We start from the raw sequence: 18,672 nt of genomic DNA, 5'->3' as shown, positions 1-18,672 counted from the left end.
CAACGGTCTGAGGGACAGTGAACTGGCCCCCTGTTTAAAAAGTTTGAGGACCCCTGCGCTAAACAGATGTCTTCTGGTTGCTCTGTGAAGGAACTAAATATAGGCTGTGGTGTGGATACATGGATTTGCTTATAAATGCATATCAGTAGATTGATAGTAAATATTCATTTCACATATAACTTAGAGAAAATGTAAGGCAAATTCAAGTAAAGACAAAACAAACAACACAGTACCTTCTGAGGAAGAAACTGTTTAAGTCCCTCTAGATTAAGGAGGAATTGTGTTAAGTGAAAAATTATCCGTAACACACTTCAAACCCTTGAACTGTATATATTTCCTTGCTAAAGCTTTCCATTCTAACAGGCTATTTGAAAATTAACAGGATACAGTCATGGTATGTTTCACAGATTCCCTCTCTCATGGCCTGAACAGAGGAAATTAAAAGCCAACATATACTGCTATGGATCTCAACATTACAAGTATTTGAAGAAAAATAAGAGTAGGTAAACTGCTTGAGGACATAATTATTAACCATTGTTTGAAACACTCCAATTTGAAAATGCTATGTGCTTGTATATGTGTGTGTGTATACTCATACATACATGTATTTTTCACAGCCAGAACCTACACCTCAAACCATCTTATGGATTCTGTGACAGTCTGACGGGGGAGCAGAGCTGGACTGAGGGATTCAAAGTTAGATCGAGACAGTCAATGGGGAAGTAGCAGCTGTCAAAGAGCTATCTCCTTCCCCCCAGGCACCCACACCTCACAGTGCCCAGGGAAAGACATCAAACCCAGGTCTCCTAACTCCTAATCCTCTAGAGCTTCCATTCTGAACAATATGGCTGCACAGTCATGGGCAGGACTAAATTTCACAATGTCAGTGTTTGTTTTATCAGGAAATCAGCATCTTTATTTCTGAGAGGTCAAGCCTTATGAGCAAGGCTGAGGCCAGACTTTGGCAAACAGATTTTTCCCAGAGGCTAGACATTTAAAAGGAAGCACAATAAGTGTATGTCCTTTCTTCCTTCCTTCCTTCCTCTCTTTTTTTTTTTTCATTTTATTTTATTTTATTTATTTTATTGTGCATTCTTTATTGTAGAATTTAACTGGCTACCTTCATACCAAGTCTTTACCTTGATGAAGAAAAAGAAAGCTCCTGAAACATGAGCCCACAGAGTCCCTGTACCTTGCCACGAATAAGAACTGCATCGGAAGAAATTTCAGACTATGGCATGTACCTTTAACTCTTCTAAAAGTCTAAAGCAAGGGCAGTGAAACCCTGGCAATGAATATCCTTGTGACCCACATGTTTAAAAGACAGGTGCCCTCTACTGGCGACACTGCTTCATAAATATTCGAACGCGCTGCATTAAAAATGTAAGGCTCATTGAAGAGTCACAACAGAAGCACATTTTCCTGAGTAATGGTGGCGTGGCTGCCTTAGTCTGTAATGAAGTTTGAAATTACACCCTTACAAAAGGCTTCCAGTTAATGGTGCCTCATTACAAGAATGAAAGTGTCATTTCGCCCATCAATGAACTGTTCCAGAAAATACAGGTGCGGCATGGAAAGGAAAATCTTAGGACTAAAAGCAAGAATATGATACCATCCAGTCCTTAAGAGGCAGAAGTTAACTATTTTGTTTATGCATGAGTGAATAAATAAATCTTTAAATGTAAAGGCAGCTCCTATAATGCACCTGTAAGTCTCATCCATCCTTAGGTGTGGGATACACAAGTGTTCGTTTTGCTCCTTTTCCGTGTGTGTGTGTGTGTGTGTGTGTGAGAGAGTGAGAGAGAGAGAGAGAGAGAGAGAGAGAGAAAGGAAGAAGAGAGATATATTGATGTGAGAGCAAAAAATGGATGGACTGCCTCCAGCACACCTCCCACCAGGGATTGAGCCCACAACCTGGGCATGAGCCCTGACCAGCTATCGAACTAGCAACCTTTTAGTGCCTGGGACGACCCCCAACCAACTGAGCCACACTAGTCAGGGCTTTCCTGCTATATTTTAATTATGATGTAGGGATTTACATTAAGAAAAACAGTACCTGCCCTAACCGGTTTGGCTCAGTGGATAGAGCCTGTGGACTCAAGGGTCCCAGGTTGGATTCCGGTCAAGGGCATGTACCTTGGCTGCGGGCACATCCCCAGTAGGGGGTGTGCAGGAGGCAGCTGATTGATGTTTCTCTTTCATCGATGTTTCTATCTCTCTATCCCTCCCCCTTCCTCTCTGTAAAAAATCAATAAAATATATATTTTTTTTAAAAAAAAGAAAAACAGTACCTTTTAAAAAGTCACAATGTGCTCTTACATGACAGTCATGAACGTACCAAGGGGAAGGCTTCGGTCAATGGGAGGAAAAAGGGGGGATACCTGTAATACTTTTAACAACAAAAATAAAAATTTTTAAATGTCAAGGGGGAGAAAAGAGTCCATTATAATTTTCACTGGGAAAATACTAAATTTCAAATGTTGCATTTAAAGTGAACCTCAAAAATGCTGTTTCCTTCCTGTATCCTTAGACGCAATAACTAAATTTATCATATTATACCTAGTTTCTTATCTAAAACTATACAGAGTTAATAGTTGGGGTAGGGAGCCTTATGACAAGGCTTTCGTTTTTTAATGTATAAGGAAGGAGTTTGCTTCAAAATAGAACAAATTTCAATGGCATTTCAGGATAGAAGAATTCTAATATTTTTTCCCCCACGTCTCACCAAATTTCAATACCTTACTCTTCCGGAGATGCATGCAATTTAGATTATAAGTGTATGTGACACTTAATTAAAGTCTGCAAAAGGTTTGAAGATGAAATGCCATATAATCGTTTGATAACAAAAATGAAGATAATGACTATTCCTAGTCTCTTCTTTCCTGTCTGCCCAATTATAGCTCTGCCTCTTCGGCAGAATTCTTCACATGAAATGGATTCTTATACAAACTCTCATGGGCTTTACTCTGCTCTCCACCTTTACCCGGGCGGTTTTGTTCCTAATAGGACCATCCTTTACACCAGTTCTAATTCACTACTCATTCACTGAAATAAAGACCACATTTAATGCTGAACCTGAGAAATCTCACAAAGCGAATGTATAATGAAGCTCCAAGAATATATGAGCAATACACAGCGCTCTGCCTGGTCCCCGCTCTGCCATTATCTGGGCAAATTGCTTAACTTCTTTGGTCAGGTCTCAGGTTTTCAATCTACCTAATTATTGCGAAGATCCTGTCTAGCTTTAAACTCTATTTTTCTCTATCTGTGTTTTATTTCAAACCAGTCAGACACACTGAGACAAACCTCTACTCTTCATCTATGGCACGGCTTTCCAGACAACTGCTTCATATGGCCACTCCATCGCTGATATTAAGCCTGCGGGTCCCAACTGATTGTAGCCTTGTGTTTCTCATCAACTGCACTCATTTTCGAATCACCTGCCATAAACGAACCTTCTTTTTCTTTTATTTTCAGTTTTTCTTCCCTAGGGAAATTTATGTTGGTTCCAGGCATCTGCCGACCTACTCCCTTAAGACCACCAAGCAAAAAATTCATTTGCTTTTCCCAACTTTCCCCCATCATCAATAAATTATTTTTATTTGCTCTTAAAGATGCTTCTGTCTCTCCCACTTATTCCTTATGCTCTCCCTGCAAAATGGGATACCTTTTGGTGCAATGTCTCTTTCAAGCTCTCCTTCTGTTTTCCTAATTTTTCAACCTGCTTTGCCCTCGCTCAGTAATCAGACGTCATTCTTCAGCGGCTGCCGCTTTGCACCTCCAGTCATCTCTTGTCAACTTTGATTATGCTCTGGAAGCCCTAATTCATCCACATCAAATGTCTACATTTTGAAATGACTTATTAGAGTGGAAATCAGAAACCCTTGCAATCTGTAGCATGGCGAACACTGCTTCCACTGGCTTTGTGTGAATGGCTCTCTCCGTGCCCACAATTTCTACCTGGTCTGCAGCCTCTACCTAAATCAGAAACCGGGCAGGAGGGAAGGCTAGCAAGGAAACAGTTACCTCTTTCCAGGCTATCTGGAAGAAATGCCCCACTGGTTTAAGCTTGCTATCATCCAAAACACATTTTTGTTTTGGTTTGTTTTTTCCCTTCGGGCACAGGAACAATAAAGTTCTTTTTTTAACCCCTCTACAAAATCCTACCAACATCATGCCCTACTCAGATGCATCGTGCCTGTTAGTTGCAGTGCCACAGAAGACAGTTTCTTCTTCTTCCTTTTTTTTTTTTTTTAAGGAAAATAATACAAAAGACCTTGTGGAACACATTTAAAAGATTTAAAACCATCTTAATCCATTATTCAGATACAGATTCTGAAAGAGATCTAAAGGGCAGGAAGAAACTAACAACATTTGTGGCAGGAAAAATTCATGTTAGAAACACGGACGTCCTCTCTGTTAAAGGGAGCTGGGCCCTGGCTTACGGATACAACAGGGACTTCAGACAGCAGGGAGCAGTGCTGACTGCTCTCACTCATCTACAGTGCCTGCCTGTGCAGGGCACTTCCTACTTCTCAAAGCACATCTATTATCTCCGGGATGTTTACAAACCTCTTGTGAGGTCGACAGGACAGGTATCATTGCACTTTGCATATGGGAAAACTGAGATTCAGAGGGCAAGGTAACCAGCTCCTAGCCACAGAGTTCTTCAAAGCTGGGTCAAATTTATAGCACAGGCTCCCCGATTCTTTGTTCTGTGCTCTACTGCACCCGTGTGTACACACATGCGCCCACACACAGCCTCACATACATAACTAATGACTTTGTCATGCAAATATCCCGGGATAAAATTAGGGAAAGGTCCAAATGGTCTCCTGTTACCAATTTACTCTAGTCCTGCTCTGACTCCAGACTTCTCATTTCTTTTATTCTTCTATTTTAAAATCCCCACCCGAGGATATGTTTTTAATTGACTTTTTTTTTAAAGAGAGAGAAAGAAACATCGATGTGAGAGAGAAACATCAGTGGGTTGCCTCCCGTATGCACCCCAACCAGGGATTGAACCCACAACCTAGGTATGTGCCCTGACTGGGAATGGAACCCGCCACCTTTTTGGTGTACGGGATGATGCTCCAACCACCTGAACCACCCGGCCAGGGCATCTTTTACTCTCATAATCTTCACCAAGCTCCAGAGTTACTTCCACTTGTATGCTTATGCAAAAAACACCAGACTACTCCTCAAGTCGCTGCCCCTCCACCCCCTCCAAACCTCCCGCTTCAGAATCCTAAAAGCCTAGCCACACATCAAAGCTAGTGAGTGGGTGACCCACAGATTCTCCCTGGTGAGTGCTCAAAGGATGCCGATTCCATCGATAGCACGGAGCATGTTTTGCAGACTGGTTTCTTTGAATGTGCAGGATATTTTATTAAACGCAAGGTGTTTTCAGGGAAAGCTGGTTTGTGAACGGTTTCCCTCTGGTAAATCTACTTCCTGGGTTCTCCTTCAATATACACCCTGGTCAAGTCCAGAGCACAGCCCAGGCACTCCAACCTCTAGAGACCAGATGGCTGACCCTTCTGACCTTAGGTATAAGACTCAAAACCCTAACGCGTGCACCTGAGTACAACAGGGCTGAATTTTGAGACCTTGCTGCGGGAAGCAGAACGTCAGCACGTTCGAGGCGGTTTGCCCCATTCTAGGGTGACCGGCGTCCTTTGGCAAAAGCACAAAGGACTCGGTGGAGAGCCTGGCTGGGCCACACTGCTTCTGGGATAAGGAAGGGCGGATGAAGTAGAAGAGATATCCTCCCCCCAAAACAGAGTCTTCTGCACAACTAGGAAGTCAGGAGAGGAGCCTCCATCACAGACAGAAGACCCACTAGGACCGTCAGCAGGGCTGCAGTTTGAATATTCAGACCTACGCATCCTGATGTGGAAGGAGTGGGCTCTGGCAAAATGTAAAAGGCTAATAATGGGATAGAGGGTTAGTGGGCGCACAGCAGAATGTGTAAGTGGCCCCCGGAGGCAGCCATGCTTGCAGCTTCTCCTGCACACCCGCCGTCACCTGCTGCACGAGAATTTGCAGGAGTGGGCACTGCAACTGAAAGACGTATTTCTTCCTCTGCCCACTTTTTTTCCTGTGCCCCTGAGATCTAGACTCTAGAGCTCATCTTTGACAGACACAGGCAACTTATGAAACCCCGGGGCAATGTTCCGGCAGGTAAAATGAGTCTGAAAGCCTCTGTGTCGGTGTGTTTGGAAAGTGATTTCTCATTAACAGCCTTACGAAGCACTATTTGCATTTAAACACTCAGGACCACCACCATTCTAAAATACACTACTTACACAATACAAAGAATTCCAACCTAGAAAGCTGTGCATGGGGTGGGGTGGGGTGGGAGAGAAAGTCTTGAGGGAGAAAACACCTACAAGGAATACTGGAGCAAGTAGATCAGTAATGAGCTATTTAAGGATTTGCTGGCAACCCTTCAATAGTGTTTCACTTTGAACAGCAAATGTCACCATGAGTGCTTTTTGGCCCCAAAAGACACTGTTTTTAAACAGGCCACCTTCTGAGAAGTTGAGACTATAGCGTCTACGAGCACAATTTAAAATATACCAAGCAAAAGAGAAATAAATTTAAGATACTGGCTTGATCAGTAAGTACAACTGTGTGTGTGTGTGTGTGTGTGTGTGTGTGTGTGTGTGTGTGTGGTGGGGGAGAAGGTGGGATATTTTGCTTTGTTTTGTGTTGTTTGTGAAGACTGTGAATTTTAGAGCAGGAAGAGGGGACCTCAGGGAGAGCTGCCCTCCACACTTGGGCTTTTACAGAAGAAGAAACTGGATCATTCCCTTGAGAAGAGTGTTATAACACACTGAGATCTCACCTCTGTATAGTGTGATTCCGGCCCCCAAGAAGGCTCCACAGAGAAAGCGCTAAGGAAATGGTCTGCGCTCACAATGCTGTCTGGGCTATTGTTGCACGGCTTTGTAGTCAGAGAGGGAGGCTGATTCAGTGTGTGCCAAGCACAAGGGCTCTGAGTACTAAAGAAGGCCCTTGGAGATTATCTCGTCCAACTTCCTCATTTTACAGAAGATAAAAAGACGACCCAGAAAAGCAAAAACAACCAGGCCAGAGTTCCACATCCGGTGAGAATGGGTTTCTAACAGCAGCACTACTGATATATTTTTGGGGGCCAGATATTTCTTTGTTGTAGGGGGCAGTCTGTACATTGTAGGGTATTTAGCAGTATCCTGGTCTATAGCAATCCCCTCGCCCAATTATGACAATCAAAAGTGTCTCAAAACATGGCCCAATATCCTCAGGGAGCGGAGGGGAGGGCAAAATTGTCCCCAGTTGAGAACCACTGGGTTAGCAACTGGTACAGCAGCAACCAAATCCTTCTCACTCCCAAACTGGCACTATGAGAACACTTGTTTTCAAATAATCATTTTGCTACCAGGGAGAACTGATTAATGCATTAAGCCATCACTAATGCTGATTACATGTCAAATGATGTTATTAAGAAGCTCTTAAAAAATGAGTCCTAAAGATATGAATAAACTGCATTTCCCCATCTAATTGTATGTGCCTGATATAAATATAAACACATATTTGTATGTACATCTACATGAGGCTGAAACTATGGAATCTATACAACAATGAATCCCTCGTTTTTGGTTGGGCAAAATATAGTAACATCATGTTAAAAGATACTTCAGGGACACCCAGCCAGTATGGCTCAGTGGTTAAGCATCAACCCATGAACCAAAAGGTTACCGGCTCGATTCCAGGTAAGGTCATATGCCCAGGTTACAGGCTCAATTCCCAGTGTAGGGAGATCAATTATCCTGTCTCATTGATGTTTCTATCTCTCTCTCCCTCTCCCTTGCTCTCTAAAATCAATTTTAAATATATATATATATTAAAAAGTACTTCAGGGAGAAACCCCTCTACTCACAGTAAAATTTCTTACTATCCTTAGTCAAATTCACTACATGTTGTACCTAAATATAGATCACCTTTGTTTTTAATTAACAAGAAGGAACCTCACTGTCAAATTGTTTATCTTATTATACTAGTAAAGGTAAGAAACTCAGTTCAAAGTGCTGAGGTTTCCTAAAAGACGGCTTCAAAATAGTGCCAGATTGCTTCTTAAACACAGGGGAGACAGTCGGCTTAAAAATGCATAGGACACCCAGCTTTTACCACCAACAGCAGCCTCTGCTTTTGCAGTTCCAGTTAGCTATAATATTCCAGCATTACCTGTTTCTCTTTTTCCGGTGTTCTCTATTAGAATTTTCTGATTCACTACCACTGCTTGTGTTACAACGTGAGCGGGACCTGAAGACAAAATAAGAGCAAGTGAAAAACCCACATTTAAGACAAATGGAAAATTTTAGAAAGGTTCCTGTTGGTTCTTTGGAATTAATTCCGTAATAAAATTACTAACCCAAACGTAAGTAGCATCCCTCCCACGGTCAGTGTCTCAATTCAGTCAGACATCTGAATGAGTCTAAAGAAGTGTGACTAGATTAAGGCGAATGTCACTATGCTCCCAGAAAGGACCAAAAAACCAAGCACTTGCAACAGAAATCTGACATAAAGCTATAAGCCCCTGTGCTAAACCAAACCTCCACCCTTCATCGAGAGAGGTAGAGTTTATTTCCTCTCCCCTTGAATTGGTGCTCGTCCTGGGGCTGATTTTACCAACAGAATGAGGAGGAAGGGAAACGCAGACAGATCCAGGGCTGGTAGCTCCTAATTCCTCCCAGCCACCAGAGACCCTGGAGAGAGGCCCCAGGCCCCCGCCCCCCGATTCTGCCAGGCACCAGACCGAAATAACCCAACCTCAGCCACCATCCAACTGCAGCTTCATCTGAGACTAGCAAAGCTAACTAGAAAAACTTCCTGTTCACTCAACAGAATTATAAAAGAGGTATCGGTGACTGTTGTTGCTTTAAATACACCAAGTTTTGGAATGGTTTTAACGTCGCAGCAGATAACTGAGACAGCTCCTCTGAGAGACAGCTCCTCTGAGGAGCAGAAACAAGAGACATTGCTAAGGGTGCTACAGAATGGAAGACCGAGAACCAGCTGACACCCACTTAACGTTAAAGAACACATTTACAGCACTCTTACAGCAGCCACTAATAAAACAAACAAGGAAGTCCCCCCTCTGGCCTCAGTTCTGAGCTCTGCTAATCTGCTGATCCTTCCTCCCTCTCCCGGACCCTCCTTCCCATTTCATTTTTGTTGTTGTTGTTGTTTGTTTGTTTGTTTACCTCCTCCTTTGCTTTAGATCTGAGTCTTCACCACTGTTATGGGCTTTCCTATGGAAACAAATAAATGGAGACATTAAATAGAAATTTATCAATTGACTAAGGAAAGCACATCAAAGTGAGTTTCACTTCGCTTAATGTATATGCTACATATTCACTCATTATCAAACATTTGACTCACACATATATGTCCATCCCTACAATAGGTCCCAGAAATTGGCTACCCATTGGCTTCAGAAACCAGCAACCTAGTGGGGGCTGTAAATAGTCTGCAAATAAAAATGTCTGCACAACATGTCTGTTAAATTCCATTCATCCAGTGATGCAGTTAGTCTGAAGTTTCAAGGTCTGCAATCCACCAAGCCAAATTCTGCCATCATCTGACATCAGCTCTCTCCTGGATGCCCTTCCCAACACCCTGGCTTCCAAGTCCCCTTGACCTTTTCTCTAATAATCTCTTCACAATAACTCAGCACCCACATCCTGGTCACACTTGGACTTTATCCTCTGTAACCACCTCTAATCACTGCTCTCAGACCACAATCCCCTCCGCACCCTCCCTTCCTCTCCTCCCCCCCCCCCCCCACCCCACCCTCCCGCCCTAACCACTTCTATTTACTTTCAAACAGCTTCAATGGGGTATCCTGGTTAAAATGTGAGGACTCTGGAGCCAGACAACCTGAATATGAATCCCATCTCCTTCACTGATGAATTTTGATTTAAATTATTTCTCTACTTCGTGCCTCCCTTTTAACAAAACTTCCCACAAAGGGTTGTTATTAGGATAAAATGAATTAATACATTTAAAGTGTACAGAGTAGGATCTAGCCCAATGTGTGCACTCAATGAATGTTAACTGTTATTACTGCTCATTCAACTACTTCCATTCTACCTTTCTTTGACCTCAGTAGGATTATTTGCCTATTGACTGTGTGACTATCCATCAGCTCTTCACTCCTTCATTCTCCCCCTGACTCAGCTTAGATTTCTATCATCTCAATAACATGCATGCCAATACTGAAAACTTCCTCCAACTTTCTGTTTTCTGTTCAGTCTTTTTGGCAAGACCACAGCCAACTATCCAGGTTCTCTGGACCACACCACAACAGCTGGCTGAACAGTGCTGGGGAGCGTTACACAAAAGAGCATATTAGTTACACTACAAATCCATGTTCATAAACCTCAAGTGGATCCACAACATGGCCCAGCAATGGTACCACCATTCTCTGAGCTAAGTGCTCTCGGTTTCTGCAAAGCATTCAAGAGCTATATCTGCCCTGATCACAGTGCAAAAAACCCTAAATTGAAAATAATCTTCCTTCAGCATTTTGAAGGTGATGCTTCATTCTCTTTTTTCTGATATTGCTGTTAAGCAGCCCAAGACCAGAATTCTTATTTGTCACCATTTATGCATGGACTTTTCTTTTCTCTTCCATATTCCTCCCCTACTCCCAAGTGTTAAAAATTCTCTCTAAATCTATAATGTTTTAAAATTTTATGATAATGGAACTTGGTATGGATCTAATTTTTCAATCTATTATTATCAAATGCTCAGCAGGTCCTCCATAAAGTAAGATAATTCAGTTCTGAAATACTTTCTTGTACTATTTCTTTAATACTTTCCTCTTCTGAATTTCTTAAGGTTTTGCCCTAGAAACTTCATTAGTCAAATGTTTGATATCCAGGTTGGATAGTTTTTTATCTTTATTTACATATCTATGCTTTGTTTTTGCTCTACTCTGGTACTCTGGGGAAGATTTCCTTAACTTTATCTTCTAAACCTTCTATTGATTATTTTAAAAAGTCTGTCACATTAAAGTCTAAGAACTCTTATGCACTCTTTCCTCTTGATATCAAAGTTTTCATTTTCCAAAGATAACAATTACACTTTCATAAAAAACTTTGTTTCTTATATTGATTCTATTTCCTACGGGTGCCCCTGCCCGCCCCCCCCCCCCCGCCCCGCCCTCCCCCCACCCCAACTCCTAATTGTTTCAGTCTCTGTCTTTCCAAACAGAAATTATCCTCAAATGCTAGGTGATAATGACTCTCTCAGGCATTGTGCACTAAACCTCTGGGTGGAGAGCAGGCTAACCGATGGCTTCACGATCATGTGGAACAAAGTAATGTGGGTAGTCTCAACCATTTCCTTGGAAAATCCTTGGGAAGTTTCTATCTGCAGATCTTTTCTCTCGTATCTGTCCTTTCTTACAGTGAGATTCTATAATCTCATGCCTGGAAGACACAAGCCTGGCTTCTAGCATTCTGGGAGTGAAGAGAGAAGGGAACCATTTAGTAAGCAGACTTTCACTCTCTTGATTTTTTCTGTGGCCACAAGTTCTATGTGTCTTTTACCAAGTTAATACTCCTCTTCAACTACGCCAAATAAATGTTGGAGTTCCTCACAGGTCTGTCATTGGCTTGGCCTCTGCATCCTATCTATACTATCTATCTAGACAGCCTCCTCCGTATTTCATATTTCAATTAACATTTTTAAGAAATTTATATTTTAGTCAAGACAACTAACCCAACTCCTGACTTACATCCAACAATCCATGTGAATCCTGCACCTGGACTTCTCAAAGGAACCGCAAATTCCACATACCCAAACCCAAAAAGTTGTCCCTTTCAGCATGCAATGTCCTGGTGGTTATTTCAGTGCATCACACTTTAATCCATGAAACTGCACAAGCCTGGTCTTCATTCTTGACATCTTTCGCTCCTTCACCCTCATGCTGATCCTGCCAGCACTACTGATTCTGCCTCTGGGTGGGGTTCGAAACCACCAACTTTCTTGTCTCCACATCACCAGGCTGGCTCATGCTCCCATTCTCTTTGGCCAGGACTCATATGGCCTCTCTGTTTCCACAGCTATTCCCTCCCACCTCTTTCCCACAGAACAGTAAGGGCCACCTCTACACAACACAAATATGATCTTGTTATCATCCTTTCTGAAAACTACTGGTCTAATGACCAAAATCCTCAACAAAGCTCAGGTGTCTGACGAGGTGTGGCCCCACCTTTCTCTCCAGGCTCATTTCTAGCACTTTTCTGTTCACCCTCAATGCTTGAGCAACACTGGCTTTTATTCTTTTCATGAATGCTCCCCTCTCCCTTCTCTCCCAAGGCCTCAGCACATACCAGCCCCTCTTCCTCTTTGTTTGCTTTTATCTGATCCCAGCTCCAGCATCCAGCCTCAGGAACCCTTCCAACCTCTTAAACTCAACAACGCGGCAGAACCTCCCCAATAGTGCTGGTTACACATGTGTTTGGATGGCAAATGCTTATCAAGCAGCTATTCTTAGAACACGTGTACTTTTCTATATGCATTTTTCAATTAAAAAGTTGTTAAATTTCCCGAAGCATAACTCCCCCCCTGAAGAACATATAACAGTCATAACTGCACATGTATTTGTAATTTGTATGTTTCTTCCCTAAACAAACGATAAACTCCAAAAGGTCAGAGGCTTTCTTTAATGCTGTTTAATACAGTGCCTAGCATAAAGCAGGTACTCTAGACATTTTTGAGTATAAAGATGAATGGGGGTAAAAATAAATTGTACTGTCAGAAAGCATTCTGGGTTTCTTTTTCTAAAATAGGAATGTTTAAACACACAGGCATTAGGGTCTCCATGAACCTTGACAATTATAAAGAAGTTTGTATGTGTATTCAATAATACAGTCTTTCCCCCTAGGGAATGAATCCAACATTTCATCAGATTCTCAGAGTTCTTTCACCCAAAAAGGCTGAGACCAATGTTCTAGACTCTGCCAGAATTTGACAGCTGTACTCATCTAATGACAAATGACTGGCAAAATGTGAAATTGTGATATCTTCTGCAAAACATGTTATCCTGGTATCCATTACAAAAGAGAATTTCCTATTATTAAATTTAAGTCCTTGAGATTCTTCCATGCTGATGACAAATCTCGGTTTTAAATGTCAGAGTTAATCCATGTCTGTAGGGATTTGTGCCCAGGGGCAAGGTAAATATATGTGAAGATAAAACAAGACTAATAAGGGCAGGGACATTTAAAGGGCATTTATAGTGAAAAAAACAACGAAGAATGAGCTTTGGCTCAGTCATGCTGACACGAAGCAATAGCTGGTCTCCTCCAAACACAACATGCTGAATAAGAGATCTTTTAGGTGACACAGAACCAGACAGAAGGCTTTATGGTGCTCAGACCGAATCCCAATGGTCTTTCGCACGGATGGTGCCTATGAAAGGGCCCTGTAACCACACACCACAATTGCTTCTCTGTGTTTCACTGGAAGCCAACAGAAAATGTATCTCAGCACAGAGTCATTAGTCTGGATTTGAGAATGTATATGCTCCCAACTATTTCAAGCATTTAGTTTGAAAAGAAATGTAAAGTTTGGTGCATTTTAGCAAAACTCGGTAAGTTCATTTTTGAATATATTAAAATCAAAATGGCCATTTGCTCAACATGTGCAATTCTTTTATGTACGAAATGTCAAAGTACACTAATAATTAGGAATGAAAAACTGTAAAAACTTATCTAACAATAATCAGATGATGCCAAATTCTTAATATATTCCGTGAAACCCACCACCCACATCCCTCAGCACGTATATATACATAAATGCATTTTAAAAGTATTTCCCAGGGGTGTTGCCACGTTTTTTAGCTGTCTGAATTGAACCAATCCTTGGTAGGGAAGAAAGGCAGAAAATCTTTCCTCCTGCCTTACTGAAATGATGGTCCATTATCCTGGCCTTTTCCAGATGTACAGCCCTGGATCCAAATCCCAGATGTGTTACAACGGACAGTTCCTGCCATCTCCCAGAGCCAGTTTTCTTCTCTGTAGAAGTGAGATGACAATGCTGGGCCAGGTCCTGTCCACTGGTACTCAGCCCCATCCCAACCCATCTATAATCTTCCCTGTAGTGCCAACACTAGACGGCTGACAATTGCATTTTCCTGGACTCCTTTGCCAGCAGGGTTCCACTTAGAGACACTCAGGTGAGATTTGAAGGCAGGGGAAAAGGAGAGGCAATCGTGCTTCTGGCAGTACCTGTGGCACCCACTCATGCACTCCTGAGAAGTGGGGTTCCACAGCATCAGCTACGGTGGTGGCACCTCCGACAGTGGCAGCCAGCAATGCCAGCAGCCAGCACAGGCTCCTGGGAGCCAGCTCAAAGGCAGAAGCAGCTCTGCATCTCTGGGTAACACCCCCTTGTCTCCTTTTATTCCTCCAGCCCAGGGACAGGACAGCATCCAGACCTCAAGAGCTGTACCATGTCTCTGCCTTTTCATTCCTTTAATCCTACTCATATTTGTGCACCAAAATTCCCTGCGTTAATCCCTCTCTGCTAAAAATGCCTCATGACTGAATGATACAAATGCCCATTTCTGAATAGTTATTATAAAGATAAAATGAGCTAATATACAGCAAGCAAACTGCTCAGGACTTAGAACATGATGAATGCCAACTATTATTCCATTATTCTATCTAATGGTCATGATTTCTCTCCTCCTTTTCAGCCCTACTAGGTGGGAGTGATATAGACCTTTCTCAGCTTAACCATCAAAGGATTTCAGTGAAGTTGGACCTGGTTGGAGAAAGCTGGGGAATAAATACAGTCTGGAAAACTGGCAGAAGTAGAAGGAATGAGACAGGGATGGACCAACAGGTAAGTATAAACAGGGCTGAGAAGACAGAAGGGCCTCTGCTTTCCAGACCCACCATGTATATAAAAGGAATGTTGATGGTTATCTGAGACCGTGACCTGAATTTCTCATTATTATAAAAGTCACTCAGACCCAGGGCAAAACACAGCCCCATCACATAGGAATGAAGTGGATTTCCCCGGTGAGTCATTTCTTAGGTCTTCCTCTCTTGGGCCTGCCCCACTGCCCATCCTGCTTTGCAAAAAGAGTCCCACACGTCTAGATATGGACGTTTATAAAAAATTAAATAGTACACACATGTACATATAACCACCCAAACAGTCTAACCTGCTGGGCAACACAATGCATTTTCTCTGCGCTTTGAAAGGAGTTTTACTCACATTTATACAACAACATCAGCCTGAGAGCAGAGGACACAGCCTCAGTTGCGATTAATCTATAACGTAATGTTGTCTTCTCAGGCCGAAACATTTAATGTCTTTTATGTACTAATATGTGTCACTGACATAACATGTTACATAATTTATTACACATACTATGTAATATGTATTATTAAAGTATATCATACATGTATTTTTTAACTTATCAGTCTTAAGTACAATTCAGAAAGCTAGTTCCTGTTAATATTTTCGAAATCATGCTCTGGAACTCTGGCTGTTTAAGAGAAATGCTCCAGGACCCTGGCCTATTTTATTTATCTCAGAAAATATAGGCTTTCTGCTGTCTTGGGGAGACAGTCTTGATATCATGAGAATAACCTGTGATAAAAACGGGACTGGGACCAAAAATTAAATCAGGGGCTGTGCTCAGCCTACCTTCTCCTTGTTGGCTGCACAGAATCGTTGTCGCTCCCACAGGAGGGGTTCCGGCGGCGTGCGCAGGGAAACTTTGGGGACTTCGTGCGGTCATGGGGAGAGTTGTAGAGTCCACTAGGGTGAGAGAGGAGTGGTCGATAATCCCTGGAGGCCCTGGAGGAGCAAACACCCTAACCCCAGACCCCAGTGGTCCTAGGGGGTGGTCATGACCGCACAGTTGGTACTTGCAAGGGAATACTAGATCATGAGCAAATGATCTTCTTGCTGACAAGATATATTGAAAGAAAAGAGGGGTAAAATCTGGTAAAACAAATAGTATAGGTCATTATTTTTCAGGAATGGATTTTTCCTGGTGGCCTCCAACAGTGAGAAATGAACAGACACAAAGGACAGAAATAATTACAACAATGAATTGCATTTATGATGAGCCTACCACCTGCCAGGCGCTGACCGAGCTCAAAACTTTGTACTCATTATCTTAGCGAATAGTCATATTAACCCTAAGCACTGAAGTACAATTATTGGGCCCATTTACCAAAAAAATAAGAGAAATACAGAATGTTTCCTTCAGTAGCCCAAGTAACGTAGCTGGAAAGTGCAGAATTAGGATTTGAACCCCTGAGTGGTCACACCCAAACCCACTGTCACGATGGGTCTAGGAAGTTATAATGCAAAGCAATGTTCACTGCTTTGATAGTTATGAACAAAAGAAACTAAATATATATCTTTAGGAATGAAGGTCTTCTAGAATCACTATTCATCAGCTACAGTTTTCAACTCAAGTTTTTACAAGAACTATGAAATTGGAGGAAGTATCATTAATACATTTCATTTAGAGCTTTCCAAAATACATCATCTCACTCTAAACCGTCATGATGACCTTCCAACGAGTTTCTTAATAGACACTAGTTTCCTCTCCGTCTTTCCAGGAGAGAGTTCCACGTTGGGACACATCCTGTTGATCTCTGTTTCAGAAGTTCCTGGTCACGCTGATGTAGGAATCTGACTGCCTGGTCCAGAGCTAGTCCTGACCCGCCACAAAGCAGGTGGGTTCTATTATTTGATAGAGGCAACTGCTGACCCCTTTCCTACTGTCCTCCTTGAGAAAAACAAAGATCCCCTTACCTCTGGGGGCCATTTTCTTCCCACGGCGCATGAGGTTTGCTTCTTTGGATATCAGGGCTATTTTCATTCTTTGCTTTCTTAAAGCTTTAATTTAAAAATAAAAAGAAGAAGTATGAAAAACAAATTAACTAGAAAATAAAAGGAAGTTAACTCACATACTATTTCTTCAGTAAAATTATTTAAAGAGTGTTTAAAAATGTGTGTTTATTTATGCCCATGACTCATTCCAAAAAGAATAGGAAGTGGCTGCCTAAAAAAATACGTGTCTGCAGCAAGTACTTTTGCGTCTTTCCCCCTCTTTTTCTTTCGGGTTTCACTGCTTTAAGCGAACAGGGGCCAGGCCATCCATTGTTAAGAAACTTTCAAGGGAGTCCACCTGTAGGACAGGGAGCACGGGCATCCAGGCTGGTGTGGCTGGCTCCCTCCCTTCAGAGGTGGTCAGAGACCCCTGGCTCTGGGTGTGGGTCTGAATCTGTGCAGGGCAGTCGGCTCTGAGCAGGTTCAGGCTGCCCCCACTGACCTTTCCCTGCCCTCAGCTTCCGCCTTCCTTGGCATCATCCTTCCAAATCAGAATGACTTTCAATGCTATTTCCTGACCGAGTATCATCTTTCTGCCCTAAGAATGTAAATATATCTGAGTTGTTATTCCATCCCAACAAATTGTTTTAGAAACACAGGGGAGACACCAGGAAGGGACTTCTTAGAAGCCTTCGTCACCATCACCGGTGGGGGAGGGGGCAGTGCCTCCTCTCACTTCCCGGGAGTCTCAGCTTCCAAAAGAGAGACAGCTACTGAACTCATGCACTTTAACCCTGGCTCTCTGAGGAATCCTCTACATACTGTCTTCAAACATGGTCATAGCAGGGTTCTTTATAACAGCCAAGAGAAAGGAGGGAGAGAAAACTGACAAGGTCATTTCAAAAAGTGAAAATAAACTTGCACCCTAGGATATTATAACCACGCAGGACTATAAATCTAAAAATATATTTGACGAAAGCACATCACTCATAGTATTAGTAGGTAGTAAGTAGGTTTTATATATGAAGAATGTGTTCTTTTGGGAAAGGTTAAAAACCTTTGGAAGATCAAATTTCCAAAGTAAAAGCTTCCCTTTGAAATGAGGCAAAGTAATAAATATGCTAGATGTTTAATACAACAGTGGAATACACGCGTGTTTAATAAGTCAGGAGAAAAGGCGAGATGAGACAAGGGAGATTGAGAAAGGGAGTAGCGAGATGAAGGGGGAATTGGGAGAGAAGGCGGAAGTTAAAGAACAATGACCTCCTGGGTGGTGAATTAACTACATTCACTCCCTAAGCTACTTCTCATCTAAAGCTTGAGTGGGAAAATCCTGGCAGCCCTTTAGGTATCAGCCTTTGGCAGGAATGCAATTACAAAGGGGACTGAACTGCTTCTATACATTCTAAAAAGCTTGGGATCTGAATTTCATGGAAGATTACTGATCTTCTGTTAGACTTCCCACAGCACACCCTGCACATACAGATTAAGCTGCCTCTGTCCACAGCTGTGAGGCTGATTAAGGGAAGCACAGTAAACTAAACTGTCTGCAAGGGCAAAGAACTTGTCATTCCAAAGCGAGAATCTGTAGGGAGCGTTCTGAAACTGAACAAACGGAAATGAAATCAAAACCCTGGGAAAAACAGTGCAACTCTGAGAATCCTCCTATCTTGGAATTATTTTGCTGAGAAATTATAAACAGTATTTCTCCAAGCAGTCACAATCCAGCTGAATGAAGACCCCCTATATTTACTAACAAAGACGGAGCAGGTGACCTCAGAAGTCTTTCCAGGTCACGCGTTTCTGACAGCT

General features: G+C 42.3%; 1 protein-coding gene across 3 annotated transcripts in view; it reads right to left on the bottom strand.

Annotated features, from left to right (window-relative positions):
• EPB41L4A (erythrocyte membrane protein band 4.1 like 4A) overlaps window positions 1-18,672 on the bottom strand; it is a 218,207-nt gene that overhangs the window by 17,717 nt on the left and 181,818 nt on the right. For all 3 annotated transcript variants that reach the window (XR_008555830.1, XM_008144480.3, XM_028149759.2), the window contains exons 14-17: window positions 16,843-16,926; window positions 15,718-15,831; window positions 9,249-9,296; window positions 8,230-8,307 (exon numbers count right to left, since the gene is read on the bottom strand). Coding sequence is in view for 2 of the 3 variants with exons in the window: in XM_008144480.3 (XP_008142702.1) it covers window positions 8,230-8,307; window positions 9,249-9,296; window positions 15,718-15,831; window positions 16,843-16,926 (324 nt within the window). In the remaining variant the exon portion in view is untranslated. The remainder of the gene's footprint in view (window positions 1-8,229; window positions 8,308-9,248; window positions 9,297-15,717; window positions 15,832-16,842; window positions 16,927-18,672) is intronic.

This window comes from Eptesicus fuscus, chromosome 4 (assembly GCF_027574615.1).
Source record: "Eptesicus fuscus isolate TK198812 chromosome 4, DD_ASM_mEF_20220401, whole genome shotgun sequence".
Lineage (NCBI taxonomy): Eukaryota > Metazoa > Chordata > Mammalia > Chiroptera > Vespertilionidae > Eptesicus > Eptesicus fuscus.
This window is presented reverse-complemented; position numbering and strand designations above follow the sequence as displayed.